Raw genomic sequence first — 25,522 nt, 5'->3', positions numbered from 1 at the left:
AGAGATGACTAAGGGGGGACATGATTATTTAATAAAAATATATGAATGGCACATACAAAAAATATGGTGAAATCCTGTTCCATGTAAAACCCCCTCAAAAAACAAGGGGGCACTCCCTCCGTCTGGAGAAAAAAAGGTTCAACCTGCAGAGGCGACGAGCTTTCTTTACTGTTAGAACTGTGAATCTATGAAATAGCCTACCGCAGGAGTTGGTCACAGCAGGGACAGTAGATGGCTTTAAAAAAAAAAAAAGGCTTAGATAATTTTAGAACAAAAAAATATTAGCTCCTATGTGTAGAATTTTTTTCCCTTCCCTTGTCCAATCCCTTGGTTGAACTTGATGGACATGCGTCTTTTTTTCAACCATACTATGTAATTGCACGCTTCCTCTAATCACGCCCCAAAAAAAAGTTTTTTGTAAAGCATTTTTTTTTTTTAGACAGTTTTGAAAACAGTCTAGAAAAGGGTTAACTGGAGTTGTAAAATGTGCCATTATTTTGGTGCAACCTATTGGTGTAAAGTAAGGAAAAGGGTCTAATATATTACGCAAGATGCACCAAACGTAATGCCACTGTAGTAAATTTGGCAAGGGTTCTACCGGTCTCATCCAGTTTTAAATTTAGGACAGCATTAATAAATCTGTCCAGTGTGTTTAGATTGTGGTCGATGTGTGATCTATACAGTGCACAGTCCCTTGTGATACAATGCCAAGTGTGAGTATATTGAGCCCAGTCTGTGGTACCAAGTAGAAGTGGTCAAATGCCCAGCACCTGGGATTCAGTGGTACATAGCAGCTGCCTCTCTTCCCAGCATGTAAGGCTGGAACTAGAACTAGGCTTGTTGTCATAGTAAGTGATTAATCGCTGTCGCATTAGGCTAGGGCTACACACTTATTTCTCACTACAAGGAAAAAGAAAAACCGCTGTGATGAGAAATTTTTTCATTTGAGCGCAAATTTTTTAATTTTTTTTTTAGAACACGAAATGCTGGGATTTGGGTTTTACTTGTCTCGAGCAATTTTGGAGAGCTTTTCTAGCTACTCAATTCATTCCAATAGAGATTTATCACAGTGATTTTCTTGTATCAAGATAAATCGCCCATGCTTAATGCATTAAGAAATCTGTTTAGGATGCAGGAGCCCTGGGGGGCCACTCTTCACCCCCTACAATGGGCAAAGAACATACCTTGATATAATCATTAGCCCTGACACACACTTATACCCAATAACATCTCCACTATTACAGCAGCTTAAGGTGAATGGCAGTTACAGACGCAGCGTAACATGCTACGATGTTTCCGTAACTACTATTCAGTTGTATGGGAGTTAGACAAACTGCCTACGCTGTTTGCGTAACTCGACCATGTAACCAGGAAGTGAAGTGACCGGAAGACAGCGAGCCGTGTAAGAGATTGGGGTTTAGGGGGCCCCGTTCTAGAGATCGATGTGGGTCCCAGGGGTGGGTCCCGCATCTATCTGACATATCTTTTGGATATGTCATAAATGTCCTTCATGGGAAAACCACTATAAATGCAGCGGTCGCTATTGACTGCAGCATTATAACTAGTAAAACGGCCAGGAATTGTGCGATCGCTGTTCCTGGCCGTTAGAGCAGCGCGTCAGCTTCTGACACCTGCAGTGTATGGAGCGGGCTCAGCGCGTGAGCCCGCACCATATATCATCCCCTCCCCGCACCATGATGTGCTCCATGATGGGTTGGAAAGGGGTTAAGTAAGAAGCGGTCAGGGGGCCTAGCGCTGCCGGGTCTCTCGACGGCAGACTATAAGATGCAGGGACTTCTTAGCAAGATTTATTCTTGCTAAAAACGGCGTCTTCTACTCCGAAAAATACGGTATTTAAAATTAAATCTCTCCCTAGATTCTTATAACTCCCGTTTGGTTGCCTCTCACATTTTACTCAAAATTAGACAAGGATCTCAGATCCTTTATTTTGGCAGGTGGAACCCCTTGAATTGCCCTTGGTACACTCCAACTGCCTAGAGAGCAGGGAGGTCTAGTTTTATTGAATCTACACTTAGGGTATGTTCACACGGCCAAATTTCAGACGTATACGAGGCGTATTATGCCTCGTTTTACGTCTGAAAATACGGCTCCAATACGTCGGCAAACATCTGCCCATTCATTTGAATGGGTTTGCCACGTACTGTGCAGACGACCTGTTATTTACGCGTCGTCGTTTGACAGCTGTCAAACGACGACGCGTAAAAATACAGCCTCGTCAAAAGAAGTGCAGGACACTTCTTTGGACGTTTTTGGAGCTGTTTTCTCATAGATTCCAATGAAAACAGCTCCAAAAACGGACGTAAAAAACGCTGCGAAAACGGCGCGAAAAATGCGAGTTGGTCAAAAAACGTCTGAAAAGCAGGGTCTGTTTTCCCTTGAAAACAGCTCTGGATTTTCAGACGTTTTTGTTGACTACGTGTGAACATACCCTTATACTTTTTGGCTAGTCAACTGGTATATGCCTGGTGGTGGTTTACTCAGACATCTAAACCCATCTACAGCTCTTGAGGCAACACTGCTGGGATCCCATAAGTCCCTAATCAGTTCTCTATTCCAACAGGCCCCCTCCCCCACCGGGTCACCTGCTCACAGTACCGATGCAAACAACCTTGAGGCTGCGGCAGAGGTCTCTCCTTTTTCGAACAGAGGAGGCGTCCTGGTCACCCAGGACACCGCTTTGGTATAATCCACTCCTGACATACATACGGAGACTCTCCAATCCTTCTACATGGGCGAAACTGGGCATACTGACTTTGGAGGATGTAATGATATAGAATAAGAATGTCACTTTTACACAACTCAGGACTAAGCATCAAGTCCCACCTAATTTGAACTACTGATACTTTTGGCTTAGACATGCCCTCTGGTTGCAATTTGCAGGCTATGATCTTCAGTTCTGCACATCCCCGATGGAGGAATGAGTAACATAGGTGACGTTAACGAAACCACTGTTCACACTCTATAGATAATTACTACGGGTCTCTCCAAATAAAATTGACAAAGCCTTAGATAGATGGTCCCAGACCCTACACTCTGTATCTACTTCTTCCAAATTTACTACACCCCATCTAGGCCGTTTAGAATGGAGAAGCGCTCCTCTCCGACATACCCACATTGCCAGAGGGAGAAGGGTTCCTTACGTCAGATGTTTTGGACTCACACACGCACACACTATTGCCTTTATGCATCTACGGTTCTTTTCTTGTGGTATCTATGTCATCATTCTTTTGTTCTCAACAAAATGTAAGAAAATCTTGCGCCTAAAAAAATAGTCCTGGGGTTCGTGAGATTAGAGAAAAGGGTCTGCAAAACAGCGCCATTCCTGTCCACGAGCAGCATTGGTATACACAGTCCATTAACAGAAGTCATACATTTTCTGGGGGGGGGGGCGACAAAAACGGCAGAACCCCTTATGTCCTGTCACTTCCGGGTATTAAAGAGGCTCTGTCACCAGATTATAAGTGCCCTATCTTCTACATAATCTGATCGGCGCTGCAATGTAGTTAACAGTGGTTTTTATTTTGTAAAACGATCATTTTTGACCAAGTTATAAACAATTTTAGATTTATGCAAATTACTTTAATAGACAACTGGGCGTGTTTTTACTTTTTACCAAGTGGGCGTTGTAAAGAAGTGTATGACGCTGACCCATCGGCGTCCTACACCTCATCGTTCCAGCCCAGCTTCTTTCACTGCACAGCGTGATTGTGCACAGTGTGATTGTGATAGGGCACTTATAATATGGTGACAGAGCCTCTTTAACCTTCACAATTTAAATACCCACAAGTTGGAATTTATTCACGTGGTCGTATTAGGTCTCCATGTGAGAGCCGTATACTGTATCTAGCGCAAAAATAGGAGATCATATCTCAGCCCATGATGGGACCCAATTCTGTTTTTCTGGCACCAGATAGACATATATAATGTGTGAACACAGCCTAATAGTTTCACATGAGAGATACTTGTTGTGCATTATTGATGCTCAATCTGCATTAAAATTCCACCACAAAGTATAGTAAAATGCATGTGAATGGTTTACAAAACCTTAATCACATTCGGAAAAATAAAAAATTTGCAGCAGATTGTAGGCATGTTAACTGCATACAGTTTATACATTGAAGTAGATATGCAGTAAGTGCCCCCTAGTGGTGTCTTTAGGCATACAGAATATTTTGTTTTATATCTATAGATCTTGTATCAGAAAAATAGAGCACTAGCCGCTATAAAGAGATTATAGAAATAAACCAGCACAGATTTTGGGACCTAAAAACATGGTGTTATAAAGGCGGACTTTAAAGTCCACCTTTACTAAATTAATGATTAAAGGATATCCTCAATTGCGAACAAAACTAATTTATATGACAATGCCGCCTTGTGAAAGGAGAAGCAAGGCCGCACATCCTGTAATTTTTGGGGGACTGACACGTCTCACTGGGTGAACAAAGCTCCAGTATTTTTCGGATTTGCGGCCTTGCTTCTCTTTTTTGCCTATGCAAGGGGACCCTGGATCATGTCCTATTGAGGCCTGCAGCAATATTTCATATATCCAGTGCTGTGACACTTTGTATCTTGTGAAAGGAAGACTCGTTCAAGCCCATCGAGGATAGGAGGCCTCCATACACCCCTCCACTTCTGTGGGTCTGAGGTAAAGTGACAACCTATTCTTCTCCAAGGACCCCCTCAGTGACCAGCTGTTGAAGTTCCTACTGAATCAAGTGGTTTCCCCAGAAAGCATCACACAAAAATAAAACATACAAAACACATTGTGCGGTTTAAGAGCACTTTATTGTTCTTTAAGGCTACTTTTAAGTAAAACAAAAAAAAAAAAAAAAAAAAAAGATGGCCTGCCAAACTTTTTTTTTCCTTTTAGTTACCAGACGAAACAAGGCCAAAACAGAACGCTATATTACAGATTTACAAACATGGAAATGTTAAAAATTGTCCTGTGAATTGTTCCATCCTGACGGCGCAGACATTTTGTCTTATCGCTGGTTTCAACTAGACATTGATCTTAGGGCCCAGGTTTTTTTTTTGTTCCTCACCAAAACGGATGAAAGGCCGTAATTGTATTAATATTCACATCTTAGTAATGTCAGTACTGTGTGTTCAAATCCTACACTGGAGTTTATTAAATGAACAATCCCAGTAGAAAAAACAAAACAAAAACGTACTCCTCCCATTCTAAAAATTTCAGGGTGGTTACGAGGCGTGTATTAGAACCAGCGACATTACACAACACATTACCAATAGTTATTACCAGACTAACCGACACACTGTGCAGTCAGATAGTACATAGCGACCTGTGCACGTCCATACAACGCGATACGGGTTAAACAAACACCACAATAACAAGTTTGTCAGCTGAGTGCTTCTGTTTATTTAAGTGTATAGGTTTGACGACCTGTGCTGCATACAACGTCCCCATCTCAGATAGGGCAACAGAGTCACGTGAGATACGAAAACCCTCCCTCAAATAGAGAAATAGGAGATTGTTATGATGAGTGTCACATTTTCTGCACGGTTGCAGTGACCAGATTGCGTTAATACCCAGGACACTTACAAAAAGGACAAAATCCCACCGAGCCCATGGGGTTTTTTTTTTACGGACATGTAATATGCCATTTATACATCCAGGATAAGGAACAGCAATGTGTTCACTTGCACAGAGTCCACCTCCGTATCACTCAGTAGACTGGAGCAACAACATGCTAGTGGCTATCCATAATTAATGCAGCGTTTCTATAGAATACAAGTGTACCTGCACATCACTGTATTACAGACACATCTAAACAAGAAAAAAAAATAAAAAAAAAGATCAACTTTTTTATTCCAACCAAAAAACAGAACTGTTTGATTATAATTAAAGGGCAAATTAAATAGCTACATATCATTAACAAATTAATTGTTCAAAAAAATACCTACAAATTTTTCTGTACATTCTTTACGCACAGCGTAACGATGGTCTTAAAGTTACCTATATAAAAAAAGTGTTCATTTAAAAGTTTGTGTTTGTTTTTTAATTTTCTTTCTACATTGAATGGCAGACGCTAAAGCATGGACTACCCAATAACATAGTGAAATGTCTGAATTAGGGATAATATTGAATGTATGCCACCTGCATGGTGACAATATAGTATATATGTAATTAAATGGAGCAGCTTGAGATAGGGGCAAAGGGGGGGCCACAAATACCAAGACGGAGACCAATACAAACAAAAACTTCTCTACCAATAGAATCCCTCTTGCACTGTAAAGAAAAAACAGTAGTGTGTGTATATATTTATATGTATACTTCTATATGCAAGTCCTTACGTTGTCACTGGGAGGCTGGAATGTATGGATGTTAAACAAGGGGGAGAAAAGCCGAGCAAGCTATTAAAAAAAAAAAGGTTATTTAGCTTTTATCCTTTAGGCTTGGAGCAATTTTACAGCTAGCGAAGTAAAAATGGTCATTAAACCTTAGGCATTACAATTATGAAGGAAAAAAAAAAAGGGAATGTAAATAATGTGGCGCAGAATTGCACAAAGCTTAAACTCACTCCAGAAACATCAATTCAACAGATTTGGGGGGGGGGGGGGTCATCATAGTCTAATCTTGTTTGGCTGTCAAACTAAGGACATAACAAACAAAAGCAACCGTAGCAATTGCTTACCAGAGATACATAGCATCCTGTACCACACATTATCAGAATTAAATCGATTTACCAACGCCTGTCCGGAGGCTCTAGCTGGTTACCGCAAACAAAATATTACATGAGTACAACTGTACCAGCAGTAAGTATGTCAGTGGACTATACTGATAAAAATAAACTAAATCTGAGGAGAATAATAAGTATTCTGATCTTGTCTTGATATTAATAGTTACCAGCTATTTTATCATGAAGAATGCACGCAACGCACTATTACTCTTTCGGACCTCTATGCCTGAAAACCGCAGACTCCTGGTATCTGACTTCAAAGATTTTAAGTCCAGGTGCAAAAGTCTGATCGATACTCCGTTCCGGACCTACCTAGTCTTAAATGATGTCATCCTGTAAGTTGACCTGTTCTCCTATACATGGTGCATGTAGTCATCTTGTGAGTAAGCCAAGGTTTACAGTGCTGCCCACCAATTCACAGGGAACTAAATAGTTGCCAGGTCCACACATGGCGGGGGTTTTTGTTTTCTTTGCTAAAACCAGGAACGGCTTTAAAAATAAGAGGCGTAACAAAAATTTTTTTTATATGCGCCCCTTTAGAATCAATTCGGAGTTTTTGGGCCAAAACGAAAAAAAAACGCAGCAAAGACTGCACTGTGTGGACCTTCTAGCTGTTGGTCGAAGCCATCTCCCCTGACCTCCCCATATAACATATATGCTCAATAGGGAAGGGGAGACAAGCCGCAGCCAGACACCTCTGGCAGCAGCTTATCTCCCGACACACAGAAGGATTGGTCCAACATGCTCGATCCAAATTTCTCTTGAAATCTGCTGTTGGAAGACACATACCCATTAGAATGGCAGCAGGATTTAATGTGTATGGCCAAATTTAGGCTTGGTTTCTAATGGTTCGCCCCACAAAATGCCTACAGCTACAGGTGACATGTAAAGCCATACATTTGAGCGGTATGCCTTTGAATTTCAGAATCTCACAAGACGTCTCGATCCTCTCTTAATAGTGCAAATCAGACATGACAGTTCTTTTCAAGTATATACATAAAGATACAACTCAAGAGAAAAATAGAACAGAAGTAAAAAGGCACGAAGCGCACTAGTTCTAAAGGCTGGTAAGCAAAAAGCATTTGGATCAACCAATTGGTGTGATGCAACAATGAGTGGGTTCTGTGGTGGGTCAGTCAGTGGGTAGCCGGCTTGCATTAGAGGTTCTTTGGTAACAGAGGCAGGAAATTAGGTTGCTACATTATAATGCAGAAGGACAATAGTTCCTGCTAGAGGGTTTTTAGAGGCATCGACTTTGTGCCAAGCAAGTACACAAAAGAAAACATTTACTCCCCTACCCCTGACACTAATCTTTAGCATTATTTTTTTCAAAGCCCAGTGAAAGCAGCTGCTCCTGATCGCATAGAGAATTCACTCTATGACAGTACAGACGGGGAGTGATTATGGTTGACCATGTGAGAAGAAGGAGAAGATTGGCCTCTTCGAGACGCAGATTCAGGGCTGCTGGACACTCCGTCCTTGGCTGCTTTGATCTGGAGCCAGGTATCCCCAAGCGCCTTGGCAAAGTGATCATCCACCGAGCCAGTGATGGACACAGAGTTTGCTACTGGCTCGGGTTCTTTGTAATTCTTGCCGAGGCTCCGGCGAAAATGTTCTTCTACCACGGGGTCACAAGCAGTTGTAGCTGAGTGGACAAATCAAAAGTGTGAATAATAAGTTTGATGGTGTCCATGTTCTAATTGTATTATAAAATAGACTGTTTCTTAGAACTTCATGGGGCCCAAGTATCAGGCTATGAAAGAAAAATGGCCAAGTACATTGGGAAATATGGTGCTTACAAACTCCAGTTCAATCAAACTTATGAAATAACATGCAACCTTATTAATACAGGACCATGATATCGGATATTATCTATTTCAACACTTATGCCGTCAGGGCCACTAACTTAACATCGGACACAGTGGAGATTCCAGAACACTTTCATTCAGTCTATTGTATTATCTGTACATTTTCCTGGCCCCAAGTACAGAAGACAAAATACCAAACACAGTAGACGGCCAAAAGTATAACGAATCACAATGACAGACTACACTCAAATATAACTTACTATTTGATGGTCGCCTAAAGTTTGCCGGCACAGCTGAAATGCAACCACTGTGTGCAACTGGGCAGTGAGAAAGGTTGCAGTTCCGGTTGCTTGCGGGAGCGCATGTGATCACTGATGGTCGATTCTGGGATGTAGAAAAGAGGAATATTAACTTGCATCAATTATTTTACTCACAATTCAAAAATACCTCATATACACATGTAGAGTATTGATTGTGTTCTTCGGGAATTCATAATTTCTTATACTTAGATATGCAATTGAATCCTGTATGAATAGATCAATCTCAGATATAGATATATATTTATTTATCCATCTGTACTATGGCTGTGCTCCACCAAACACGTTTCCTGATAAACTGCCGGCACTTACCGTAATCCCAGCTTTCTTTAATAGAAATGTGATTTAATCAGAAAACATACCAGAATTGTTTTCTCTGCTTAATAGTACAAGCTAAATATAGAGCCCTAATCCCTAAAACACCACATCTATTTCACTGCGCTCCTTATACGAGAAAAAACACAATTCAGCAAAACATCTCAGATGCACGCTCCTAATAAAGATTTAGCAATGGAAAATGTGCCTGAAAGACACCTGGAGTAATTGTATTATGAGGATCCAATTCAAGACTCTACACAATGGGTAGTTGAAAAATGGAAATTCATCCAGTATATGTAACCAAAAGTAGGTCACATTTTCTCCATAAACTGAAGTGCACAGTATTGAAAGAATAGTCTTGACCATGATCACAAACACGATCAAACACAAACACACACTATCAAACACACACTATCAAACACACGCACAAACACACACACGCACAATCAAAAACACACACACGCACGATCAAAAACACACACACGCACGATCAAAAACACACACACCCCATCAAAAACACACACACCCGATCAAAAACACACACCCGATCAAAAACACACACCCGATCAAAAACACACACCCGATCAAAAACACACACCCGATCAAAAACACACACCCGATCAAAGACTGAAGTGGATCCAAAAGGCATAAAAAAAAAAAAAAGACTGATGCATCTCCTTTCTTTTGTATCCACTCCTGCGTTTAGCTCAGATAACTGAGCCAAGAACTAAATGAAAACGGTGTGTGTGATCCTGGCCTTAAAGGGTTTGTTCTCTTTACAATTCCTTTTAGTTAGAAAGATCCCACAGCAGATTACGCCTAATCGTAAAAGCAAGTGTTCAGTTCCCCTGTAGCGCCACTCAAGGGAAAATGAAAAAATACATGGTGCCCATAATAATAAATAAGGATCCTGAATGGGGGATATCTCCTTAGAGCATTCGAAGAAAGAAAGGGGGAAGAGGTAATTAAAAAAAACAAAACATTTTCTTAAAGCCAGACAACGATTTAACCTCCTCCCTCTATAGAACCAACGTTCTCCACTACTAACAAATGGGGCTACATTGCATGTGCAGCACTCACAAGTGTGAGAAAATCTCTTCACTGGGCAATGCAACCATAAAAATGTCTCAATCTGTACAAGCAATATAGACCACCAGCTAATCGCGGTCTTACATTTTCGTGTACAAAAAACACTCTGGTCGTGCAATAAACGATTACCGCTTAACCTCCTCCTCCCCACATTCTAGACAAGCCCAATGAATTTTAAATATTCCGATACTGCTTCTGGCTGCTAGGTTACGAGCAGAAATCAAACTGGTTTATCACAGCAGGAAGCAGTCGGGCATCACCATTACCTGGCACCTAACCACTTAATGGGGCAAAGCTACTCTGTGGGGTTGCATAGCAATAGCCTTATGTGATCTATAGAACATAGGAAATGGCCCAGAGGATCTCTTAATAACAGCAGATCACACAAGATGATTGCATAACAGTCAATGCATTCATCTGGTGAACTCCCATGTCAATGACCTTCACAAGTGAGATGGATATTACACAGAACGCTAGAAGAGACACTGGCTTCACATATGATTTAAAAGGTAAATATTCACATGAGGAACTTGGGGATGGTTTTCATTATAACTTCCCTTTAAATGGATCTGTTACCAGGACACAGCACTTTAATTTAGGAGATTCCGTAAGAAAAACAAGCCAACGATTTTCCCTGCAATAGCTCAGTGACCCAAATCCCCCAAACTTTAGCTTAAAAGTGCCTCATGTCCTCCGGTACCCGCGCTACATGTGCTTGCTTACCCAACTTATAGTTAGTGGAGAACCAGAAGACTAGAACAAAGTGGAAAACTTAAAGAATATGAAGATTCTGAACAAAATGTATTACCTGCTGTCGTTCCACAGGGCTCATGCTGGGCGTCATTCCCAAACTTCTGGACAGGTCGCTGTTTTTGGTGAGTGCCAGAGGTTGATCCATACTGACGGGAGGAATTGAGGAATACATATGACTTGCATGTAAACCCATTGTCGGAGCTGCTGCTCTTTCTATTGGGCTGCGACTTCGGTCCCGTGGATCATTTCTGTAATCTCCATTAAGACCCTTGGTACTATAGAGATAAGAAACACATGACATTAGGGTAACTGTCATAAAAGGTCATTAAAAAAAAAAAATAAAATTACGTTTGCCAAACTAGGATAAATTAAGAAATTTGCAATAAAATCCTACAAAAAATAAATAAATAGGCGATTGATCCACATGGTGGGCAACGTCAGCCATGTTGGTGGAAGCAGTCAAAAGTCCAGATCATCTGTAGACCCAAATATGAACATTCTCCATTGACCTGGGAGTACTGGCTTCGATAGGCACTTCTAGATCTATATCGGACTGGTTGTTACAGTATGTCCGTTATGCTAACTATGCACAAACGGTTGTATAGGACCCCAAGATTGGTGAAAGCTTCATCTGAGGCATGCCTAACTATCACATATTCACATTGCCCTTAGCACCCATTCGTCTGTATGCTGTAAAAAAATTGTTGAAAAGATTCAAAGGCCAAATACATGCAGGCAGCTAGCTGAAGATTTAAACAAACCAAAAACCTGAACAGTCTGACCATATTGTATTAATAAAAATCAGAGGAATAAGTACCGGTAATCGGTAATGTTATGATTCAGTTGAACACACACTTTTCTTAAAGGAAATTTCCAGACAAAACGGAATAAGGGATTCTCTTTGGTTCGCTCCGAATCCCTGTGTCATAACCCATCTCCATAGGCCCAGTACAAGGCAGAACACAGTATATGATTCCTCTAAGCCACCTCACTTATGGACTTTAAGTTATGGTTTTAAATCCTTTAATATAATATAACACACACACACACACACACACACACACACACACGTTGTTTTCAATCCTAATTCATCATGACATAAGAGCAACATCTGGAGTTTCTGCAGTCTCGGTGTGTCATAAAAGCTGCTCGCCAGACAACTAAAAAAAGTCACAGTAAGTGGTTATTATGAGCAACAGGAAATCAGGAGTGTAAACATAAATGTTTCCGGTCTAAGGACTTTACACGCATTTTGCTTGAATTACGCAACGGTAGAATGGTCTATCATTTGTGAGCCAGTGATGGAAATTTCCATCTCACACCCTCCAGAAACATGGCAATACCAACCCCGGGGGATGACACTATGTAAGGAGTCAGAGTGGTTATCTTAACATTCATTTGATTGCTCTATGAAATCAAAGCCTTAGCTGCCCATGCATATAAGACAAAAAGTCGGCCATACCCGATTTTGACGAGATCTGCCGGCGATCTTATGTGTATGGGGGCCTTCCAACTCTTCCTCCAGTGGCAGAGGTAAAGGAAAAAAAAAAAGTGATTGGGCATGTTGGATTTCAACATTTTTGTTCTCGCAGGAGATAAGCTGTTGCCATAGAGGTCTCGGAGCAGAATATTCCCATTACCCCATTGAAATAACACACGCTTGGCCGCACAGGATTATGGTGAAGTCGGGAGAAATAGCCATCAGTCAGATGAGCATTCAGACGACAACCATGTCATGTGTATGTCCAGCTTTAGTCGTCCGCTTTCTACCAGGTCATGTACAGGAAAGTAACCGCTTATAAACTTTTAGACAACATTACGAATTAGTTAGTAGTGATCACAGGTTTCTAGAGGAGCAAATAAATGAAATGTCTATATAGCGTGATGTATAGGACACCAGCTCTTCTGCTGTATACTCTTCTCCATATAACCAGACACTAATCCATGTTTGCTGTCTCACGGTTTAAATTAACTGCAGATGAGAATATGAAAATGACCATCTGGGATGAAGTAGAAAAAAGCATATATAAAAAAAAAAAAAAGAAAAAAAGCCTTTCATTTCATTCCCTTATCCAATAATACGAACCTCACTTTAATCATTGCCAAAGAGCATGGAGACAACCCAGCGTCCTCCCACCAGAGAGCCTTGGGCCTCACAAACTTGGCAAGCTCTCTGCTCTGCACAAAACGGGCTGGTAAGCACCATGTCAAAGTAAAAGTCCTCATGACAGGACAGAGCAACAGCTGAGATTTCACCATTATCCAGTAGCACACAAGATTTGTATGGTTAACCCTTTCTTTTGAGAATTCACTTTTTCCCACTAGGAGGGAAGCTTATTGTATATAAAGCAAAACTCTACAAGATCTATGAAGCTTGAAGAAAGATTTAAAAAAAAGATAAGTGTAGGAATACACTTGTCCGGTCTGCATACATAGTGGCATTGCCCAGTTTTAGAGATTTATAGGGTTAGATTTAGTCACAGAACATAAATACGTGAATTTGCTTTAGGTCTCACGTGGCAGGAATCCCTGAAGCTCCATACTACGGAGCACTAGGCATTCTTTTCTCTGTCATATGTCTCTGTACAGAACCGTATGAAGATATTCACCCTTAGCCTAGCTACAGCATCTGATAAAGCATGAAGTCGGAGGCATACAGAGGTACAGTAGGCCCCGTAGAATTCTTTAGGTCCTGTATTACAGCTGAACATAATTTTAAGAGACCGATATGAGCAAAAATAAGTGCAGGCTTTACCGCCTCTAACTGATCTCTAATGGCAGGAGTTTTTTCATCATACAATATATACTGTAGCTATGCGCCCAGTGTTTGGCCATACCTTCAAGCTGTAAAATGATCCTTTATAAATATAATAGGACAAATAGCTCTCTTCTCCACAGACATACCACGAGCATCACTGTATAAGGCCCAGGCCAGAAGTGAGGGACATTTCCACAGCCAAATTTGCCGAAAATCTGCAACAAAATCCATGCAGATTTGGTGCGGATTAGACCCTTTGCTCAACATTTCCAAAACAGAGTTTGAAAATCTGCAGTACGCCGTGAAATTTTTACGGTTACATGTAAACCCTATCCACATATATTGTACGTCATGTTGTCTGTGCGGAACAATAGGTTGTGTTGCTCTAGCTATATCACGGAGCTGGAATTAGAAATTGTGAAAGTTGTCAAGAGCAACAACCTCAAAATGATCTGCACTTTAGAGAACATCAGCAGGGATTTACTATGTGGCAGTGTATTACACTCTGTGTTTAGGACTTCGGTTGAAAGGTGGCATCAGAGGTGTAGCCTGAAACTTTAGGGCCCAGATGCAAAATCTATTACAGGGCCAACCAACTATCATGCATGATTTATAGTGCTGGTTTTCTAATATGGGGCAGAATGACCTTTTGGACCCCCTAAGGCTACAGGGCCCCAGAATGGCATCATTTTCAGGGGGATCCTCCTACTAAATGGGTGATAAGACCAGGAGGCTTATACTGGAAGTGGGTCACAGTAGAAGTTTCCCTTTGCTACAGCCAGGTTTCATTTCAATCCTCTTGGTACATGCAAGTCGAATTTATTAAAAGTAGAGAGCAGAGAAGTTGTTCCAAAACTTTCCCAAGAATGAATGTCTGTAGCAACAGTCTCCACAACAACCATCTTCCCAGGAGTCCAACTTTCTAGTAAATGTTACATCTGACGAACCTCCGGAAACATCTGGGAAATGTGCTAAATGAAAACTTCAGTTTATGGGACTCTTTCATTACAGCCTGAACGCCGGTTCCTCCTCTTTCAGGGAAGGTATTTTTTTTTTCTCCCTTTCTTAATCCTGTTTCTCATGGTTCGTTCAGAGTATTATACACATCCAAGACATTAGGAGTAGGCGACTGTTAGGCCATTACCAGCAATTCAGCATGAAATATTGACAACGCGCTGACGGTTCCTGGGCTCAACTACAACACCCAAATGATCTGCCAGGATGAATTACAACGTTGTGTTACAATGCTAGATGCAGGATTTATTGTGTGCAGAATAAAGTGATGTATTCTATTGTTTTTTTTACATTTTAGTCACTGATCTTTTGAGTCGGTCTTCTTCTCAACCATTACACAATATGGAGCTTCAGTCTTTAAAGAGGCTCTGTCACCACATTATAAGTGCCCTATCTTGTACATGATGTGATCGGCGATGTAATGTAGATTACAGCAGTGTTTTTTATTTAGAAAAACGATCATTTTTGACGGAGCTATGACCTATATTAGCTTTATGCTAATGACTTTCTTAATGGACAACTGGGCGTGTTTTACTATATGACCAAGAGGGCGTTGTGGAGAGGAGTGTATATAGCTATATCGCTATTTTCAGTCACATAAACGCACTATAACGCTACTCATGTGTCATGATAATGAATATACATTACCTCCAGCCAGGACGTGACGTGTATTCATTCTCCTGACCACTTCTGTAGCGTCTCTGTGATTTACAACACAGCAGGCGTAGTCTCGCGAGATTACGCTATAAACTCATCCACAGCGAGATCTGATCATATTATGTACAATATAGGGCACTTATAATGTGGTGACAGAGCCCCTTGAAGTATAGATATACCTACAGCAGGATATACACGTGCTATGTGCGGAGGCATGAAAAAAATCCATATATTCACATGAGTATAGCATCTGGCAAGTAAAATATTTTAATGTGCCTGCCTAAGAACTGTAGTTCTTGGCTATACCTGCATATATCAAGCTATATAAACACTGGTACCTGTGTCGCTGAAGGGGCTGGGTTTATGCAAATGTGCCCTAAAATGGAAATTTCTGGGAGGCTTTTTGGTCTTTCCTGGGTGTACTGGGTGGGGCTTAAATGTCCCAGAAATGAAGATTCAAAATGTTGGGAGGTATAAACGGAGTATGTTATGTAAGGCTGAGGTGTCACAGAGGCAGTCACGCAAATAGGCCTCATTTATCAAAACCATAAACAGAAAAACCTTGCCATACTACTCATAGCAACCAATCACAGCTCTGATTTTTCCATAACTGTTTAAAAGGCTATGTAAATCTTTAAAATGAAAATCCCTTTCAAACAAGGTAAATAATAAATGAACAGGTCAGTGTGATTGGTGCAACTTTATAAGTCGATTTTATTAAAAAATTATTTACTTTGAGATACAGCTGCTTTGTATCCTGTATACAGAGCGGCTGCATCGTTTTCTAAATCTTGTTACCGTCAGGTCTGCGGGATGGACGGGTTCAGTGAAAGCAGACCCGCTGACACTGAACCCGTCAGGTCAGAGGGATTGACGGATTCAGGTCTTCGCGAATGATACAACTGCTCTGTATACAGGATACAAAGCAGTTGTATCTCAAACAGTATAAATTAGAATTAGTTTTTATTAAAAATTAAGTATTCACCAAACATACTGATTGACCTTTTTATTAAAATCAAATAAAAAAAATCCCTGTCAAAGGTTTACATAGCCTTTAAGAAATGAAAACGGAGATCTGATTGACTGGCATAGCAACACGATTAGCCTCAATAAGGAACGATCCCTCAACAGGGTCTCTATACCTTATCCAGGAGTGAGTAACTTTTAAGTCAAACCACGTTCAACTGATTAACGCCTCATGCACACAACCATTTTGCTACTCGGGCCGTTTTTGATGGCATCCAAGTGGCACCCGGTAGTCTTCACTGACCCATTCACTTTAGAAGGTGAATCGGGTCCGTGAAAAATGATCCGAGCCTCCGATAGGTAGGACATGTTCTATCTTTCCTCGAATCACCGACTGGACTCGGCCGGCGCACACTGTCGTGTGTATGAGGCGTTAAGGAAGTTTTCTGCCACTATCCGGTTTAGAAAATTGGCACAGAACTAACCCAGGTGCAAACTGCCATTATTCACCAATAGGCGTGCGCTTTGCCACGGCAGATGGTGCACTATAAAACTACAAATTCTAATTGTTATACCCCGGAGCAATAGACCAGTCCTAAAAAAAAAATAATCTTCAACCGATCGAATATAACAAAATTGTCTGAAGGTAAAACTGATCTGGTTGTCATTAGCAACTAATCAGACCCTATACTTCAGTATTTTCTCAAGTACACTATGAAAATGAACTTTATCCTTGATGCCTATACAACCAATCACTTCCCCTGCCTCGTCCCCAATAAGACAAAGCCTTGTCTATTAATACTGACTACTGAAATAGTCAACACAACCTTGGACCTGCACAGTACTGGTCCCGTCCTTCTGAACAGATTTTAACTTCTTATTGTATTGCAAGACATCAGGTGACATTTCATAGAATCGCACGAAACAAATACGGCATTGAACAAAATACTGAATTTCCAGCCAAGAAAGACTTTGTTCTTTTATAGTGTCGAAGGGAAAAACCACTAGACTTGTACCGGCGTCCACCTGCGACATAAGACGCAGCTGCACTAGACGTGCTTGTAACATAAAAAGCTTAGAGACCAGGGAATGGTGAGGTTTATGCCCAGTGTTGTACAGTAAAGCCCTGCAGATGTGTGTGATAAAACAACCCTAGCGGCACAAGTCTCTTGTACAGTTAGCGGCACAGTAGAGGAGGAGACGGGCTTTGTTGCCACTGTTGTTCCTGGCAGACACGCCACACAGGGAACTGCCAATAAAAAAGGGTGCGTGACCCATTCCATGATCTGCAGAAGGACTCTTAATTTTGAAACACTGCCTGCTGGGAAAAGGCTGATGTCAGCCCTAAGAGCAGAGCGTTTGGAGAGGATAAGGGGCCCTTTGTTTTCAGTTGAACTGTGAAAATGAGAAAATGGCTCCAGTCTGACAAACAAGAAAACCACACAACTGCAGGTCAGGCCTCAGACCTCTATTTAAAGAGACAGTGCTTTATTAGTGTTTCTCTTGTGTCTGCGCAGCTACGATAAAGGAATCAGAAATGAACTATGCACCAAAATAAAACACAGGGGATAGGCAAGTGGCTGTCTTAACAGAATGACATGAAAATCTGTTAAGAGGAATAAATAACCTAGAAAAGTATAAAGTCGCTTATATACAGTACCTACAGAGAGATCACATTTTTGAAATTATAGCGGGAGTGTGAGTGGCCCCGTCATTCCTATCCAAGCTGTATCAACTTTCATTTTCCATTTTTTCCCGAAAGATATTAGAAGTTGTTTTAGGGTAACACTGGGGCATATTTGCAGATTTCCGGTCAACATTTTAGAAGTGTGACCCAATTCAATAATAGTGAGAAACCAGTCAAAATAATCAAACACTATACAAATGTACTTTAGATCTATATAGATACTTATACAACTAGAATATATGCATTTGGTGCAACTTTTGCATGACCTGCAAGTGTCATACTCCAATAGAAGTGAACGAGGACTAAGGCATTTGAGTCACAATCCAATAGAAGTGAACGGTAAAAATTACCCCAACAGTGAAAATTTGTTAACTTGACAATTGCTACTAACTCCTGGACTCTTTCCCTATGATGCATGCATTCAATACAACACTAAATTAATTCTGGCAAGGATATATTGTCCATGTCACATCAAATAAAATATTTTTAGGCCAGGAAAGAATTACTAAAAATGACCGGGTGCTAAATATAAAATCAGCGGAGACAAAAATAGTGTTGTGTAGAGCAAAGGGTATGGGGCAGCAAAAGTAGTTCCATTCCCTGTAATAAAATACTTGCAGCATATGGCAACATTAGGATTTACTCCCTGTAGTCATTTGGAATAAATGTCCAATATTTGGATGCATAGAGTTATTTTGTTAGTTTGTTTATTAACCATTCAGTTTGGGTTTTTTAGGGATATAGTATGGTGTAGTGGAAGTACGAAACTGACTATTGTAAATAGGATAGACATTTTAAATGGGTGCCTTGAAAATGCCTTGTTGGCAGGACAAGTGGAGGGCATAATCAGCCAGCGGAGAAGGTTGGACAAGATTGGTGGGGGGGGGGGGGGGGGAGGGGACTACAGTAGTCCGAGACTAGGAGCCCAGTGCAAAGAATAAAACCTTTAAAAAAAAAATAAGGAAACCAGACATTCTGCCTGGGCACAGTTTTAATAAGTGACCTGATGCAAAAAAAAAACTATATTGTAGAGTAGCACCAGGTCCCGGATGCATGAACTAATGTATTGAACAAAAGGGGAAAAAGAAAGGAGACGGAACAACAAAAATGGCCCAAAGTCCTATGAAACATGGTAGTAAAGAGTTACTGCTCCTTTAACCCTCTTCTCGGCCATTTCTTGTTTCCTCGGATGGAGGCACATGGTGGAGGAATGTCAACAGTTGCGTAAAAGCACAAAATATAAATACGACTGACTCTTGGTTCTGAGCCCTTATTGTTTCACTACCTTGGGCTCTGGCTAGCCAATTTGTAACACATTCCTGGGCTGCAGACTGCCGGCCCAGTCTGTGACTAACACTGCCATGATTTATTTGAGGATAAATAAAACATTGCCTGTCCTATGATGGATGCGAGCAGGCTAAAAGCCGAGGAATGCCTGGAATGTAGCTCTCTGCTTGGAACTCAGACAGCCAAGCACCGTTCTCAGTTATCAAATGACCTCTGATCGCTTCCCTCACAAAGGAATGAGCGGCATCTTGACATCCAGCTCCCTGCCAGCAAGACAAAGAAACATTCTCCCGCACCGGCCATTTGTTGGGTGTTTTTATTCCTCCACAGTAGATGTCCTGTGAGAGGACGCATGCTGCAAAAAATACCGGTGACAACTGCAGGGTCTCCTTGTGTCAGCTGAGCAGCTGTGCCCCCCACCATGGGAGGGAGTAGGGCTGGTGGGCTTCAAAACAGACCAGGGTGACATTTGGAGCAGGATACTTTTACTGTGTAACCGATACCAGACACCGGTCTTAGCCATAGGAACTAAAAGGAGCAGTGTATGGGTCTTGTTTCTGCCTGTTAAGAAATACAATATTTGTACCATAATGTATTGGCATGGATAAATTACTTAAAGGAGTTTTCCGAGACCGTAATACAGATGGACTACACATTCTCCTTAATTTGCATTAAAACATTTTTCCCATGGGATAGATTGGTACTTTGGTGACAATAAATATGGCCACCACCACAGCTTCCACTGGGGTTGCCACACAGTTTTTTGTTTTTTTTAGTCCACACAGCATTTCACTTGCTTTATCTGCAGTTTGTGCTTCAGAGCTGATCTTCCTACTGTAACTGTAGACCAGAAGTTACATCTATAGTCAACTACACTGGTCTCATGACTAAGAATACGACCAAATGCTACATTAAAAGTCTGTGAAGGCCTCCAAAAAATTCTAACCCCCTCTGACAAGATCCACAGACTGTATACTATATACAAGTACCGCTAGGTATAGAGGTAGGGATTTGGTTCCTTCAAGGTATTTGGGAAAACAAAAAAGCGAGAGAGAAAGTGGAACAATATTAATGAGGCACTTACAAGTGAGGGGCAAACATCCGACTCATTTTAGAGACATGGTCATTTTCACAGTCTAGTTCATCATCTCCTTGGTCCATACTGTACTTCCTCTTACTGGGGCTGATAGGCGGTGGGCCCGTCCGATGATTGGTGAGTGCAGTAGGCATCGGAAGAGGTTGCATTCTTGGTTCACTCCGTAACGCTGCTTCTCCTGTAAAAAAGGTGACACGTATATTAGCGTAACATATAAGACAAAAGGAAAGACACTTCATAATTAGTAAACTTTTTCTTTTGGTCGCTGACTAAAATTGTTCCTACTAAAAAGTGGAAAAAGTGAATTTACCCTTATATATCATCCTAAAGAAAATAGGTTTCCTTTATTTTATATAGCATTGTCACAGTATACCGGATATATTGGAATGCTCTTTAACGATCTAACACCTAATTATTTTACCGGAATATAAGATTCCCGTATATAAAAAAAAAATAAAAACATTTTTTACAAATGTTTTAGAGCTGTATACATAGGTTCCTCTTCTCTGCCTCCCAATCAAAAGCCTCATACAAGGGATTTCTGGTCTAGAGGGAGTGGGACAACACAGATTTGCATAATACCCATTGCGCAAATTTTTGGGCACGCAGTGTAACTTGGTTTGTGTCTTCGTGGACTTCCCCTGGAATGGACCCTAATGTTTTGAAGATGGAGTATAGAAAAACTTCACATTCTAAAGTCACCGTCACAATCCGCAGCATGCCGGCCGGCACAATGAATTATTTAACCAGAAGAAGAAGTGACCCAGAATTATCTACAGGGTTTAAGATCTGGCACAGATAAACTGGAACTTTCCATCTCAAAGCTGTAGACCGTGAATAAATCGAACCTTGTTAGCTAGATGGTCGATAAAGCTTTCCTCATTTAACCGCATGCTTCACCAGGCATATATTGATTCTTTTTTTTCTGTGTGTGTGTGCAATGACAACTATCACACTTTAATATCCTCTAAGAATATTATCATGCTCAAAATAAATAGATTTCTAATTATTTAGTTGTACGGATAATAAAGCGGCAGCCTCCAAGCTGTGTAGTACTAAAGGAAATCACAAATGTGGCTCTACTCCATTAGTCATATCGTTGTACGATCTAAAATATAAGGTGTAAAGAAAGTTTAAAAAAACAAAAACAAACATACAACGTTCTCAGAGGTTTCATTTCTATGGACACTTAGTGCACAGTATGTCACTTGTTAAAGCTGCAGTTTGTGCTTCAGAGCTGCTCTTCCTATTGTAACTGTGGACCGAAAGTTACACCTATAGTCGGCTCTACTTAAATGGATTTTCCAGGACTATAATATTGATGGCCTATCCTTCGGATAGGCCATAAATATCTGATCGTTGGCGGTCTGACTCCCAGCACTATGTTTGTATGCATTTAATGGTGGTCTCTGGATCACAATGGTCCCTTTAGGATACATTCACACGAACGTGACAGATTTCCGCGCATAAATCTGGTCCGTGTGCCCTACGTTATTGCATCTGTGCTTTGCGAATGGCATGCGTTTTCACGCACTCACAAAACAAAATTTTTTTTCACTACGGAATGGATGCACAAATCACGCACCGCACACGGACGTGCATACATGTGCTGTGCACAATTTTCATGCACCCCTCGACTTCAATGGGCGCATAGGTACGTGAAAAACGCACCAATATAGGACATGGTGAGTTTCACGCAACGGACACTTGCTGCGTGAAAACTCCTGCATGTGTGAATGGCCCCATTGAAATCATTGGGTCCGTGTGCTGTGCGGGATTTTCACGCACAGCACACAGACTAGCTTTACGCTCGTCTAAATGAGCCCTTATACAGTGGATCAAAGATGCAGTGAGACCCCCAAAAACAAAAACCACACCAAGTACAAAGAAATATAGGACAATTTCAAAGGGTCACACAGCTCATCTAGCATCTACAGGTTTGATACACACAATGCACGCGGATTACGGTCACAATAAAACCTCTGTGGATCAAATCGATAACCCCACAAAATAGACCTCACTGCACAGTAAAGCAATTCTAATCAAAAAAAAGTTTAAAAATAAAATAAAAATAAAAAAAAAAAAGTCCGTTTTATTATTAATTAGCATCCGGCCTCTAAAGGCCACGTTTCATTGCTCTAATCTTGTACCATGCTCTACCAGAATTTATCCCTCTACTATCAATAAGCCTCTGATTAACCACGTGAGATGGGAACAATGAACACTGTGGTTAAGTACATTCATGTGTGTTATCCAGCATGTGTACACATAGGGTCACTGAACGTCTCAAGTTCCAATGGTGCTCGTCCAAGCCCAAACTAATGATAGTTAGGAGAGAGAACACACACATATATATATATATATATCTCTTTCTCATTAGTTTGGGCTTGGACGAGCACCATTGGAACTTGACGGTGTGTGTATATATATATATATATATATATATATATATATATATATATACACACACACACACACACACACACACATACATATGTATACATACACACACACACACACACACACACACACACACATATAACACACAAATACTAGAGGACAACTGCAAATCCGTGCAAAGGAAGAAAAAACTAAAACAAAAAAAAAAAAAAGTCCCCTCCCAGATTTGTTCGATATAGTACAGTTTGCACGGTGATTAATTTGCAACATCGGAATAATGATCAATGTGATGCTGTGTGGGCGGTTATTTAATGTTCTAGACCAATCCAAAGCCTTACGAGAAAATAAAGGACTGGACTCGTGACATCAATGAACAGTCACAACACTTGTCTATGACATCACTGATTTCTAGTAAGCAGCCTGTGACAGGACATTATTGATTATACTTCGCAGTCACTGATGAATGTATCTTCCGATTATCAGGTTAGGAATCACAGCAGTGCCATTAGCCGCCTTATTTCCTAGTTTATCACAGGTCATCCAGCAGCGGGTGATAAGGGAATCCTATAAAGCAGCGGTGACTTTGCTTATCTTTCAATGTATAAACTGCGGTGTGTGAGATCAATGAGTAACTAAAAAGTTATGTATTAAGCGGAAAAAAACACAAAAAAACTTTACATTGTGCTAGACAGCACCGTTTTAGGCCTGCACATGAAATACATAGCCTGGGACAGTAATAAAAGAGAACGCTTAGTATATGATACATCATAAAACAGTCAGGACTCCTATAAAAGTGCCTGTCATATGCACTGGGGTTTGCAGCGATCACTGGACGATAAGTAATCGTTGTTTGGATCCATTATTACTGGTTTAATTTTACAGGAGGATCGGAAAGGACAATATTTTGCAAGGATTTACACAAAGGAATACAAAATGGCAAAATCTATATGGGCGCCCCATGGGTCTTTGCTGCAGTACAAGTCTCAGCTACATGTACAAATGTGCATGAAAAAACACTGAGGGGGCCGTGATGTTCCAATGTGTGACCCCCCCCTCCGCCAATCACACATTGATGGACAGGTCTTCAATGTGTTTTCCTTTTGAAGGGGGTTGTCTGTGTTTACCAAGAGGGTTTTTTGTTTTTTAAACAGCACCACTTTTGTCCATTAGCTGTTTCTGGTATTGCAGCTCTAACCTTATTCAATCAAGTTGTGCCGTCTGCGGGGTGGGGGGGGGGGGGTTTGTATCCCCGGACAATTCCTTTAAGTATTGCCTCACATCTATTTCCTGCAGTTTACTCTTAGATATGACATTCATGGTAACAATCACTGTGCAGTTTTATTTTCTTTGCATTGTTGACACACACCATTAACTTTCAACTCCACGTCAGGAAACACACGAGGTAAAGAGCTATGTAAACACTGAGCCATCTACTGTCATATAGGTCATGATGATACACAAAAAAGTAGGAAAATTAAAACTGCACTGTGTGCGAAGCAGCAGCCCACAATATGTCTGGCCCATTGCTTAGCAACAGCAGACGCAGCCCATGGGTGAACAACGCTGGATCCGCATGTTGTTTCTCAGATCCGAAATGATCAACATAAAGACGTGCTGGAGGCGTTTTCACAAACAAACACTTTGTGTCCAGGAAGCCAGGAAAAATAAAATGGTAGCCAGGCAACAGCAGTACAGGGGAAGTTATTCTAAGGGCTCACCCTCTAAGCTATACAGAACATGTGCATACCCCTTTTAGTGCCCTGTAAACTTCACTTTTATTGTACACACAGGTCATGCAAACAATAAAATCCAATTGGTTAGGTATAAAATAACCCAAGACAATCCATAACCCCTGCAGCAAGTCACGCATTTTGCCGTCAACTTCAGAAGGGGGTCATCCAAGGCATTTTTCTGTGACGGTTATTTACATAAACATCCATTGGTAGCACACAGTCCACACATGACGATCCTTTATCAGATCTAGAAATCAGGAAAAGATTCATGCAAAAGGCCTTCTCCATAAATTCCCAGATAGAACATCTCACGCCCTTTTATTTCTTCCATGAAGTCAACAAATTTGGGGATCTTGATGGTTATCTTGGCCTACCCTTACTAGACACCCTGAGCACCTACATAGAACTAGGTCATGATCCTCTCTGCCCTGCATAATGAAATATTTCCACTTCTAGATCCAGCGGAAGCAGTAAAAATATGTATACAAAGTACCATTCCAGGATTTCATTCTATGGAGGAAGCAACCAGAAGAACCTCCAAGATCTCCACATCTCTAGTCCCCCAGGGAAGTAACATTTTCGGTTGGTGGTTGATTAGCTAAAACACAGGCCTGTGGAACTACTGTCCCGTACTGAAAACATGATTACAATATGGGACAGTTGTTCCGCAGCGAGGCAGGGACTCCTAGCGTCGTACATAACTATGATGCTAGGAGCCCTACTCCCTGAAGTGTGTTCGGTCCGGGACTTGCGGCCGAAATACATTCCGTCTTTTACGGACCGAACATGCTCGTGTGAATCCAGCCTTACTCAACAACCTTTAGTTGTAAAATAATTCCAGACAGGTGTCCAGGTGATAAAGCCAAGTCCTATTAAGTTTATCATACAAGTTCAGAAGCAAAACCTAACCTACAGAACAA

General features: G+C 41.0%; 1 protein-coding gene across 3 annotated transcripts in view; it reads right to left on the bottom strand.

Annotated features, from left to right (window-relative positions):
- Positions 1–4,784: 4,784 nt before the first annotated feature.
- VGLL4 (vestigial like family member 4) overlaps positions 4,785–25,522 on the bottom strand; it is a 98,773-nt gene continuing 78,035 nt past the window's right edge. For all 3 annotated transcript variants that reach the window (XM_075833847.1, XM_075833846.1, XM_075833845.1), the window contains 4 exons: positions 20,458–20,647; positions 11,060–11,279; positions 8,788–8,911; positions 4,785–8,364 (listed from right to left, as the gene is read on the bottom strand). In XM_075833847.1, the coding sequence (XP_075689962.1) occupies positions 8,096–8,364; positions 8,788–8,911; positions 11,060–11,279; positions 20,458–20,647 (803 nt within the window). In that variant the 3' untranslated portion in view covers positions 4,785–8,095. The remainder of the gene's footprint in view (positions 8,365–8,787; positions 8,912–11,059; positions 11,280–20,457; positions 20,648–25,522) is intronic.

Source organism: Rhinoderma darwinii, chromosome 7 (assembly GCF_050947455.1).
Source record: "Rhinoderma darwinii isolate aRhiDar2 chromosome 7, aRhiDar2.hap1, whole genome shotgun sequence".
In the NCBI taxonomy this organism is placed as follows: Eukaryota; Metazoa; Chordata; class Amphibia; order Anura; family Rhinodermatidae; genus Rhinoderma; species Rhinoderma darwinii.
This window is presented reverse-complemented; position numbering and strand designations above follow the sequence as displayed.